This window comes from Vulpes lagopus, chromosome 1, assembly GCF_018345385.1.
Source record: "Vulpes lagopus strain Blue_001 chromosome 1, ASM1834538v1, whole genome shotgun sequence".
Taxonomy (NCBI): Eukaryota; Metazoa; Chordata; class Mammalia; order Carnivora; family Canidae; genus Vulpes; species Vulpes lagopus.
This window is the reverse complement of record NC_054824.1, coordinates 39170521-39182831: the sequence shown is the minus strand read 5'-3', so window position 1 is coordinate 39182831 and position 12311 is coordinate 39170521. Positions and strand designations below refer to the sequence as shown.

Here is a 12311-nt window from a genome sequence, read left to right as displayed (position 1 = left end):
ACTAAGATATGAGAACTGTCTTGAGACCAGCTCCTGTTTCGGTCAAGGTGGGAAGACAGGGAGCCCTGGGTCCTTTTGATAGAGACTGACATGGACAGATCTCTGAACACTGCTAAACCCTTTTGCTCTTTGGGAACTACAGTACTCTATACCTTACAGAGTTTTTCTGAGAAATGATGGACATGTACAGGAAAGTACCATACACATGTTAGTTATTGTTCCTTATTATTACCTTCTGATTATGAGCACGTTAAGGGAGATTAATCAGAACTGTGTTTACTAACGGAAATAAACTACTAATGTCATTTGGGCTTTTAAACAGCTACATGATCTCATTTGACCTCACTGAATATCAATTTCCTCAAGTGTAATAAGAGAGTTAATCAGATTCTCTCTAAAATCCTTCCAGCTATGAAATCCTATGACTCTAATTCCTTCATTGCTTTAATTTATGGGGTAGGGGTAGGAATCGAGGTGGAAGAGGGTTAGAAGAATTTTTAAAAATTAAATAAAATCATGGAAGCAGACTTCCTTTAACTAGTGTGATTTTTCTTAATACAAAGAAGCACTAATCACCCTGACTTCATTCACCATTACTTCCCACACCCACACATTTTTAAAAATAGGACTACAAAATAGTTTAAGAGTATATTTACGGACACAGTAGTTAATAACTGACTTGTGAAGTTTTCTATAGAAGAACTTAATTATCTCCAATACTGTCAGCATGGGAATTGAGTTGTAAGAGCAAAAGAATAGAGGCTCATATACTTTATGCCTACAACAAACAGTGACACAGCCTACAGAAAATGGGGCTGAAAAAATTCTTATTCAGAGTCCAAACTTGAAATGAGGTTGCAAGACCTCCACACCATTCTATGAAGTGAGCAACTTAATTTGAAATAGCTCACTGCATCTCAAAATCAAAGACACTTTCAGCAGAGTTTACTACAAGTTAATGTTTAGCTTATCTTGTTTGGGGCTATCAGTAGGTTAGTTGTTCACATAAGGATTTTCTAGATTTCCAACAAAGTAACTGTAAACTCATAAGATAAAACACACTTCAAAATACAGTTATTGAAAAACTCATGTTATCATTCCATCCTATTATATTAGCCTAATTAATACGTGCTCACAGCAGAGTTGTACTAAATTTGAACCACCAGGGATAGCTGATGAGGGAAATACAGTGTGACTGGCCCTAATTTCATTTGTAGATTCAGCATTAAGAATGGAGGTAAAAAAAGCTTAGGTCAACCAAACACGATAGCCACAAAAGCAATAATGACAAACCATCAACTACTATCTTGTTCCTCTTGTATCTGTGGAGGAGAGTCTGAGTAAACATGGGATGGTTTACATTAGCTTCTAAAAGGCCAGGTTTCTGTTTCTGCCTAATATTAAGAGAAATTAGTGTGGTTGTTATCTAGGATGCACCAATGGGAAACTTTTGATGAACAGTGGAGGAAAGTGAAAATTTCCATGATTATAGGAAAGGATACAATGAAAAAGAAAAAATGAGAAAGAAAAGTTCCTTTTCCCCCTTTCTATTCCAAAAGGGTAATTTGTTAGTGATTCTTGAAATGTCTGAATGATGTTATTGCCAAGCAATGATTGAGGGGGGGAAAAAAAAACTTACTTTGTTTTACCAATGGGGATTTAATCAAACCTTTTAAGACCAGATCCCTCTACCTGAGAAATGAATAACCATTTAAAAATAAATTAATTTCTTCAAATCAATACTTCTCTCATTTGATTAGTATTTTTTAAACTGGGTGTTTTTGATAAATGCTACTAAATAATGTAACTTTCTACAGAGTTCAGGGGCCATAAAATGAATTTTCAGAAAGTTTAAGGGTAAAAGTAACCATATATTTTAGATTTTCTGGGAACATTACAATTGCAGTAATTCTGTCCCAATGCAATTATAAATCAGTAAGAAATACTTTTGGATCTGTGATCTGATCAAGAAGTCATTAGAGATGATTTAAACAGCATACAACAAATTCTAAATTCCCTAAAGAATTAACCTTAGTTTTACATTCCGTGCAACAAAAGTGCCACACTTTTATTTTATCTAAGCTATCTACCAAGAAAAGATTTATATACAAGACGAGTAATTTAAACTCACTTTAAAAAATAATTAATGAAACTACCTTAGAGATTTTGAAGATGTTAATTTAAAAGAAACCTACCACATTGGTTGGCATTCTAGAGCCTGAAAGTCCTAATTTTTCTTATTTTCTCTTTCTAAAGCACTTCTTAAAATTGTCTCTGATATTTTTTAAATGTGCTCAGAAGTCCTAGGGCTCTGGCAGTTTTTTAACTAATAAAATAAACACAGCAATCAAGTACCTACAGTTCTGTTAACAGTATTGTTTGTATTCTAAGCCCTATCCACAAAGGCTACAGAGAAAAATATCCAGTATAAACAAATATTACTTAGATACCAGTGGCATCTCAGAGCAGCACACCCAAGTCTTAAAATGCAAACGGGAGAAATTTTCCACTCCCACGGCGCATAACTTCCTGGTGAACCTCATATCAGGCAAAAGAGAGAGAAATTGTCTCTGTTACTGTGAAGCTGGGGAGGAGGTGTGGGTGTGAAGCAAATCAGTAATTCTCTTTCTTCATTTTTTCACCATCTTTTTCCCCTCCACATCTCTTCTTTTCCATGATGTCTTTCTCTTTTCTCATATTTCCTGCATTCAGCAGTTCTCTCATCTTCTTTCATTTCCATCCCCAATTTTAAAAGAAAAGATAACTTTGTCCTTTAATCTCATCACTTAAGATCAGCCCCTAAACTTCATATAACACTCACATAAACACTACTGAATAATATTTTCAGTGTAATGCTCAAATTAGGGCAAGAAGAGATAATCTACTGGGCTGGAGTTAGGGGTGGGGGGGAAATGCCATTTGTATTTGCAATGCCCAAGCTTCCAGCTGAGAGAGAAGTCAAACTGTAGGAAGGCAGAAGCTTGTTCTGAGAAATGCTATGATGAGGTAAGGCATAAAGGTCCACGCAACCCTACGAGAATCACAATGAGCCAGTACAGCCCATGTCACCATGCAGCTGAAACCCATGGCAATAGTCACTTCTGATGCAATGATCACTTCCCAGGACAGAGGAATGTCTCCTTTAAGTTTGACTTTTGATTCTACAGTCCAAGGCTTAAAATTGAAGAAGACCTACTAACTGGGTTGATCCTTTCCACACAGACTCATCTTCCCAAAACTCTTGCACATCTTTTTGCAGATTCTTAGCGCTATTGCTAAGTTATGTTCTCTGCCTACATTTATCAGTCTCCCCTCACTTAAGGCTTACCATAAAACTCTGTGTCTTAGTTTTTTTCTCAATTCCATAACTGTAATTATATAGTAATAACCCTAACTTTCGAGTCAAGGTAATTAAATAAACTAACATTTGTAAAGTGTTTAGAACAGTGTTTGGTAAAGAAAGAATTATATAAAAATTTGTTAAATAAAATGAAAATAAATTATCCGTAAATACATATATATGGATTCAAATGACAAAAACTCCATATGATGGTAAAACAGACTTCAAACAGAAAAGAACAACTTGTTAGTATGAGTCATCAATCCAGTTGAATTACCAAAAGAGATTACCTAAGGAATCAGGCTTTATCTAAATATTTTGTATTTAACCAGTTCTGGCCTGGTCTTGAGATATTTGTCAAGGAAGAAATAAATCTGTTGAAGCTAGTTTACAAAATGGATGTGTGAGAGTTCACCCTTAGTCTGGGATATCCTGTATCTGACTCTTCAGCATCATAGTCCTTTGGATTCTTTTTACATTAATTAGATAAAATTATTTAAGAGGCTTCATTGTATAGTCTAAAAAAGGATAGAGTTTGAAGTCAAATGTTTGGACTAAGGCAAAAGAACTTATTTTCCCTTGGAGGCGGGGCTATAATGAGATGAAAAGGACAGCTGTTAAGTCATAAAACTAGAAACAGAAAAAGGCAGGAAAAAAAGATAGGACAATAGGGAAGGAGAGACAATGATGAGAAAATAAGGTCAGTTTCATGAGATGAGACTGTTTACCATGCTTGTAATATTGGAATAAATAAAGAATATAATGAGATAAAAACTTATTACAAACAGGAAACAAATACATCACAAATATGGAGCTACATATGTGAAAGGTATAAAATGACCTCACGAGAATAAAAACTCTGGTTTAAACTTTATCGTCTCTATTTAAAAACTGCTTTTAAGATAAAACAATATTTTAAAAACATGTCTGGAGTCTCAGAGTTAAATTAGCAAAAATCAGAAATTATATGCGTTTATTTTTCTATTAATATTTAACAAGAAGTGTAGCTACTTTTTCATGATCATTAGGAATATTAATTTAGAAGCCTGTAAGGCCACTAACCATATTAAAAATTATTTTCGGGGGGATCCCTGGGTGGCGCAGCGGTTTGGCGCCTGCCTTTGGCCCAGGGCGCGATCCTGGAGACCCCGGATCGAATCCCACATCAGGCTCCCGGTGCATGGAGCCTGCTTCTCCCTCCGTCTGTGTCTCTGCCTCTCTCTCTCTCTCTGTGACTATCATTAAAAAAAAAAAAAAAAAAAAATTATTTTCGGGCAGCCCTGGTGGCTCAGCGGTTTAGCGCCACCTTCAGCCCAGGGTGTGATCCTGGAGACGCAGAATCGAGTCCCACGCCCGGCTCCCTGCATGAAACCTGCTTCTCAGTCTGCCTGTGTCTCTGCCTCTCTCTCTCTCTCTCTCTCTCTCTCTCTCTCTCTCTTTCTCAAGAATAAATACATACAATTAAAAAAATAAAAATATTAAAATTATATTCAGGGCAGCCCCGGTGGCTCAGTTTAGTGCCACCTTTGGTCCGGGGCGTGATCCTGGAGACCCGGGATCCAGTCCCACATCGGGCTCCCTGCATGGGGCCTGCTCCTCCCTCTGCCTGTGTCTTTGCCTCTGTGTGTGTGTGTGTGTGTGTGTGTGTCTCATGAATAAATAAATAAAATCTTAAAAAATATTATTTTCATAGACTGATTTCATAAATGTAACACCCAGAAATTTTTAAACAATTCAGCAGATGTTCTATAGGTGATAGAAATATGTTAACTTCAAAAAAGAATATTTGACTTTTTAAAAACATGAACATCATTTATAATAAAATTAAATTACACTCACAGCAATTCAAGGGATATAATTGGTTTGCTATGAAAACAAATCCTTTGAATTCTTGTTTAATAAGAAGTATTAGTATTGACAGTTTTAATCAAGACAAATGGAATTGAAAAATTTTCAAAAGTTTATTATGTTAAAAATATGTAGGGTTGAGGTGCTAAGCTTCTCTAAATTTTAGCAGCATGCCTCAAACTTTTGCCAGAAGAAAAGTACACTTCCACTAAGCAAGAAATTTCCATTACTCTTATATTGAGAAGCCACACCCCATACAACTAATGACAGGAAAGTATTTCAATTAACTCTAACACTATCTAGCCTGAAGCAAAGTTTAAAAAAAAATACAAAAATAAAACACAACTTATATTTTCAGAGAAGAAAGGAAACTCTTGCTAAATAAGTAGCAATTATGCTGAAGAATTTATATGCTAAGCACGACTGAATGTAAAAACACCAGAGCAGTCAACCATAGCTTTAGCACTTTGAGTATGATTAACAGAATGAACTTTCAAAGGTCAATTAAATGTCAACACATTTTAAAGAGATATTCTTCTTAAATCTGGTCAATGTATAATCCCTTGTAATTTAGGGTTCCCTTCTCAATTTCAGTGTCCTGTGCATGTGATATATATATATATATATATATATATATATACACACACACACACACACACACACACACATACATATGCAGATTCACAACATGTCATCAACCACATTACTATGGAAAGTCACCTAGTGCCTATCGTAGAGTTTGACTATATTAATGTTTTTCAATTTATGAAATGATTTTAAAAATTTAACTATTTACTATACAGCACTATTCAATGAAGATAAAATGCAAAGTAAATTTTAAATGCTAAGACTATGGTTTATCCAATAGCTGACCCCATTTATTCCATTATAGAAAGTCATTCACATGATAACTCTTTATTATCCCTAATGCATCATCCTGCTACCTAATTTATCTCCAGTAACCCTTCCCTGAAGGCTTGTGGTTATAAAGCTTACCAAAAATGATACATAGCATTCAAAAATTGCTGATCCCATCATCAAGGGATCTGTGGGACAGAACAGGTCCTGAAAGCACTAAGTGCCCATTCTTAACATTTTCATCCAAGAACCAGTAAGAGTCCCAATTCCATCCTACATAAGGAAGGCCCAGTTGTCTCAGAGCCTCAGAATGAGAAGGCACGCACCATCAACATCATCTGACCCAAATCTTTCTATAGCCACAGCTCAGAAAATGTAGAACCACAAAGGTAGAGCAAATTAACTTTACTCCCACAGCTCTTTAGTAGACATCAGGTCTTGAAAACTTACTTAGTGTTTTCTTCTCTATATCAAATTTATGCTATGTTTTTTCTCCATTAGGACTTCAAGACCAGGTTATAATTGACCAAATAGCTGTGCTTATCATAGACATTCAGAGCAAGATGGAATCTTTAAGGAATGATGATCTGGGAAGGCTCTAAAGAGGAGCTGGAAATTGAAGAATGGATAGAATCTAGGTGGTTCAAAAGGAGGCATCACTAACGAGGCAATAGGCAATATGGGCTAGGGCCTGGTGGTGAGTAGGCCATGTTCCAGGAACTATGGGGAGACTGTATTTAGAGTAGGATGGGATACTGTTTTTATGGCTGCTGTATAAGCCAGGCAGTGGAAGTTCAACCTGATATGGGAAAACATAGAAAATGATGAAAGGATTTTGATTTTAAGAAAAATGATGCAAAGATAGCAAAGACTAGCTTTGCAATAGGTTTGCAAGAGAATGGAGATGGGGAGAGAAAGATTTGATGAGCCTCATAGGGGTCTGTCTACTAATGTTAATATTTTACAGGACTGTAAGAAAAAAGTGAGCTAATGAGAGACAAAGTACTTCAAAAAGTAGAAGAGCTCTAGAAAGTAAACGTATTATTCAAAGTCAGGGGGCAGTGGCCTCTCTGATCACACTGCCATGTCTTGATGGCATACACTTCTCTGAAAAGGCAAATTTAGAGTTGGACACTGGATCTATTTGCTTGGGTCAGAGAGAGAATATCTCTTCCCTTCCACAATTCCAAAGGCTAGATGCCAAGAGAAGATACAATTGCCACCTCTGAGCTACTGCAAGGTTGAGGATCACAGACACTAAAATCCAACACCAATACTAACATTTTGAGGCAGACTACACAATCAGTTTTTCCCAAAATGAGTAAAAAAAAAAAAAAAAAAGCATATCAAGTGGTATGGAAAGGGAGGAGGGTAGAGGGGACAGCACCTAGGCCAGGATGCTACATGGGAAATCTAGGTTACTAGCAGTGCTGCAGTCTATAGCCTTCCCTTGTCCCTTTCCTCTCTGCTCAACAACTACTATTTAGTGGTATGACCTTTCCTTGAGTCCAGAGTGACTTATCTCCTCCTGCGTTGTCTTCCTCTCTTATCCCTCTTCTACAGCAACTCTCCAGGGCTAAAAAAGAAATTTTAAAAAGTTACTATAATAAATTAAAAGTACATATATGGAGTATATAATGAGTGACAATTATTATCTGTCACTCATTTATATATTACATAATTCCCAAAACAACTCCTATGAGGCAGGTACTATGATCCTCATATTCCAAAGAAATTGAAGCTTATAGGGTCAGGGATGCAGCTCAAAGTCACCTAGGTAGTAAATGGCAAAGCTAGGATTTGAATCAGGTGTGACTGACTCCTTAGCCTAGACTTTGAACTTCTCTCCTAAACTCTTCCCTTTTTCCTCAAAATCATGAAAATAGTGCAATGTCAGGGATTCTATGGATCCAGAGATTACAGGAGCCATTATATAGGTTTGTAGATGAAAGTTTTATCAATAAACAGCAAGGGACCTGGGTTCTCCCATACACTTGACTGCTAAATTATTAGCTTCAGAACGAAAATTGTCAAATAGGCTGAGGGGATAGCTTTCCATTTAGCATTCTAGCTCTGTTCCCTCTCAGGCCTTCTGTACCTTGGGGTACATTCCCCAAGGAGCTGAAACTTCATCTCCTTAGTTGATGAGGAGGTGGGTGGAGGAGGGGATGGTGGGAGTATCCCATAGAAGAAGGGGTCTCCTGGCCCTCTGCTCCAAAGCTGCCTTAACACTGCTTGAAGATGGTATCTTGGTTTGCTTGTAGAAGCAGTTCATGAGGGGCTCCCCGGCCACAACTAAGAGATGACACCACCAGCTCTGGTGCCAGAGGGAAAGTGGTCAGAGCAGTGAGCATGGAGGGAAGGGGTACTCTTTAAATGTTTGTGGGGAAAGCAACAGTTGTCATTAAACATTGGCAAGAAAACCCTAACACGAATTCTCAAAATTGAGCGTTATTCTCACTTTGAGAGGAGCTTATTAAGAATATAGACTCTAGGTTATGCTCACAGACATTCTGATTCTTTAAATGTAGAAAGCTGCCCAGCAGTCTAAAACTTTGCAGATGATACAGAAGATTCTGACACAAGTGGTTGAAGGACCACCCTCTCGGATGCACTGCTCTAACCCCCTGCAAGGCTGCCCAAACAGCAAACCTGCTATGAGGAGAATGCACATTCTACAAAGACAGCACCTTGTTCAAATATCAATACTATGTTTTAGGTTGAGTGGTCATTTTAAATAAGGCCAATAGGCTTTCCAGAAGTTTCCAGGCTTACAAATGTTGGGGACTTACTTTCCTTGTCAACAAATAGATTATTACACAGACTCCTCAGGAAAATCAGAGTATCTTATATATGATGTAGTCCGTGTAGGATCCCTCTGCACACATAGTATTTGTCTAGAGTGAAGACCTCCTTGGATAGATGCTATTTCCAGTGCATATTTTATATTTGGTGTAAGATTGGAGGTAATTTTCTCACCGTAGATTTAGTTGATTTCAAAAGGTATACTTTCCTTCATGCAACTGCACTGAAAGGTTTATTTCATGTTATTTAAACAGTGACTTTAAAAATCAGATATCACTGATGTGAAATATGATGGCTATGATTAGGCCATTTAATTAGATATTCAATCGCAATGCAAATAGCTACTGATAATCCAAGAAACATACATTTTCAAAAGGTTTGTGTTCTTCAAAGAAAGATAGGTCATAAAATATATAATGTTAAATCAATATTGCTTTCTCCTAGAAACCCTATCAACCGTTTTTGTCTCTTTCCAAATCTGTATCCCTAATTTTAAAACATAAACTTTGAGGATGGATACCGGAATTAAGCTCAGTTTTTCTGCCAGTTTTCTTTGACACCTTCTTTCTTCCCCCCAAAGCATGATAATTCTCTTTAAGGATGGGTGAAAAGAATTTTAAGTTATTTTTATCCAAGCACTGAGTATTTTAACCAGTGAATATTTATTGAGTGTATTTATGTACTTACATTAAAAGAAATCAGTTTTTGTTTTTATAAGCTCCATGAGAAGAGAAAACCCAGTGGAGCACCTGACTCCTAGAAGGCATGCTCATGAATAGTGAAAAAACTGGGAAAATTTATGGAGAGAACAAAATAATTTTGCCTGTATTCAGCACTGACAAATATACATTTAATAGTTGAAAGAATTTTGGTTAGGGAAAATGTTTGATTTCACTTTTTAGAGAAAAAACTGCAGGTTATTAGTATAACCAAAAGTTAACACTACATTACATTGAAACCAGTGATGAAAATATTCCCAATACCACTCCCAGGCCAAACCTTTAACATTAATAATTTCTCAAAATTATACATGTCACTAACACATCCCAACAAAGAAGATTATGTAAGTGAGCCATCTTGGCGGCAGTGACACCGAACATAGCAGCTATTTTCAATCCTTCATTAAAATTAGATCAAGATGTACTTGCATTACGTGTAACAGTTCCTGTAAGGAAGATTTACATTAGTTTAAGATTCACTTTGGTTATAAGTGACATTTTCTTTCCCTTTGTCAGAAGTTAGAGCCCACTCCCCCACTGCCCTCCACACAAAAGTTTGCAGTAGAAAGAAGCAACACAGAAAAACAATAACAACAAAACACCTGCCCCGTTTTCTCTCTCCTATGTATAATAAAAGCCTTGTTCTCCCCCTAAACTGAATCCAGAAGGGATGAAGGGATCCCTGGAGGCACCTGCCACTTCACTCTTAAGCTTGGTTCTCTGTCCCCAGCATGGCTCCTACTACTCCAAATGGTGCAGCAAAGTAGATAAGTCTTAAAAAGTGTTTTTAAACAATGGATAATTATTTTTCACTGGGGGGGGGGGTGTGTGTGTGGAGAACAAAACAAAACCCAAAACAACCAAAAACCAAACCTTCGAATATTACTGTTTGAAAACCTCGGACTTAAAAGTTTTCTCGGGAGGCTGAAAGGTGACTCCAGGCGCCTGTAAATGAATCCTGGCCTACCGGATAACTCGTTATGCCACGCTGAGGCCCAAGGAAAATCTCAAGCCGAGATGTATTTAAAAAATGAGAAGACCCCACAGATCACGTAAGCTCCAGCCTCCTGTGCCACTAAGTGGTTCAGTCACTTGTCCAAGGTCACGCCGAGCCACTTACGAGGCAAGGCTGGTGCGCGACCTTCTCCTCTTCCACCTCCCAGCCCCCACCCGCACAGGCCCTCGGGAGCCTCGGCTCCTCAGAGGTTCCCACCGACGCGGTTCGCGAGTCGCGGCAGGTCAGCTACTCGGAAGCAATCGCACTTGTACTCGTTCTCCCCGCGCGCTGCAAAAAGTATCGAAGGCACCCGAACCCTTGCCGTCTCCCCAGACCCGGGGCCCGGGCAGCTTGGAGCCCGGCGCGCCCCACAAGCCAACTCACCCGCAGCCCCGCGCGCGGGCGCCTCCGGACGGACTCGGCCCTCCCCGCAGTCGCCGCCCGCCGCGCCGCGGCCCAGGCTGACGACGAGTCCAGAAAGTCACCGGCGGTGACCGCGGACGCCAGGGGCGGGCCGCGCCGCGCCGCGCCGCGCCGCCCCGCGGAGGCGCCGCAAACTTTTCCCGGCTCGCAAGTTGCCGGGCTCGGCGGCCGCGGACCGACTTCCTTCCCGGCTGCGGGAGCGAGGGGGCGCCCCTTTCCCGGGCGGGGGCCAAGCCTCCCGAGAGGGGGCTGGGCGAGCCGAGGGACGAAGGCTCCCGTACCCCGAGGCGCGCGGCGTCGGAGCCCGGCCGCATTGTCTCGGCGGCCGCGGACCCAGCCCCGGCGGCGGCGGCGGCGGCGGCGGCGCGAGCGGGCGCGGCCGGGAGTTGCCGTCCCGAATCCGCCGCCCCCTTTCGCCGCCGCCGCCGCTCACCGCGCTCTTTGTGTGTCTCTCGCCGCCTCGGGTCGCTTCGCCGCTCGCCTGACAGCTGATGGGCTCGTCACGCTGGGTCCCGCGTCTTCCCAGCCGCCGCCGGCGGAGCCCGGCCCGGCCCAAGAAGGGCTGAGGAAGAGCGTTGACAGATGCTGTCTCGGAGCGGCCGCCGCTGGGGGGAAATCGGGGTCTGCTCCCGGGCGGCCAGCGAGCGGCCCCTGTCCCGCTCGACCCCCCCGAGACCCTCCCCCCGTCCGCGCCGGGACCCTCCCGTCCTGCCTCCGCGGCCGCCCGCCCAGCTCCAGCCCGGCGCCCGGCGCCCTGCTCCGCAGCGGAGCGCGCTCGGTCAAGAATCCTGGGGAACCCGCCCCACCCCCGGCTCCCGCACCCTCCAATGATCTCGGCCTACGGGGGGTAGTTCCGTCCAATCAAGTGTCGGAGAGCCGGGCCAGTCCCCGAGAGCGTGGCCAATGGAACGCGACTCCGGCAACACACCCGCCCCGATCCACTAGGAACAAACCGCTCAGAGCCCTGAGGTGGGACCCTGACCCCGGCGCCCAGCGCGCGTCGAGGCTGTCGAGGAGGCAGGCCTGGGGCTTCAGTTACCGCGTGACGATCTAGGCTGTGCACGGACACGGCGGGGCTGCGCGTCCTGCCTGTGTAGGTCACGAACCCCATACCCGGCGCCTTGAAACTCCTTCTGTGGAGAAAGTTCCTGTGTGAAAGAAAACTGCACAAACACGTTGTAGGACTCTTGACTGTTCACATTGAGGCCCTTTAGCATCGCTTTAAAGTGTCTAACCAAAGAGTACTTAGTAATGAATGCATTTGTGTTAATAAAGTTTGCCAGAATATGAGGTATCTGAACCAGACGTTACTGTCTGGCCT

General features: G+C 41.5%; 1 protein-coding gene across 1 annotated transcript in view; it reads right to left on the bottom strand.

The window, feature by feature from the left end:
- The window catches only part of LOC121486600 (collagen alpha-1(I) chain-like), a 110467-nt gene extending 98366 nt beyond the window's left edge, over positions 1 to 12101 (bottom strand). The window contains exons 1-3 of the mRNA XM_041747603.1: positions 11919 to 12101; positions 10952 to 11828; positions 7543 to 7622 (exon numbers count right to left, since the gene is read on the bottom strand). Coding sequence (XP_041603537.1) covers positions 11049 to 11828; positions 11919 to 12101 — 963 coding nt within the window. The 3' untranslated portion in view covers positions 7543 to 7622; positions 10952 to 11048. The remainder of the gene's footprint in view (positions 1 to 7542; positions 7623 to 10951; positions 11829 to 11918) is intronic.
- Positions 12102 to 12311: the final 210 nt, after the last annotated feature.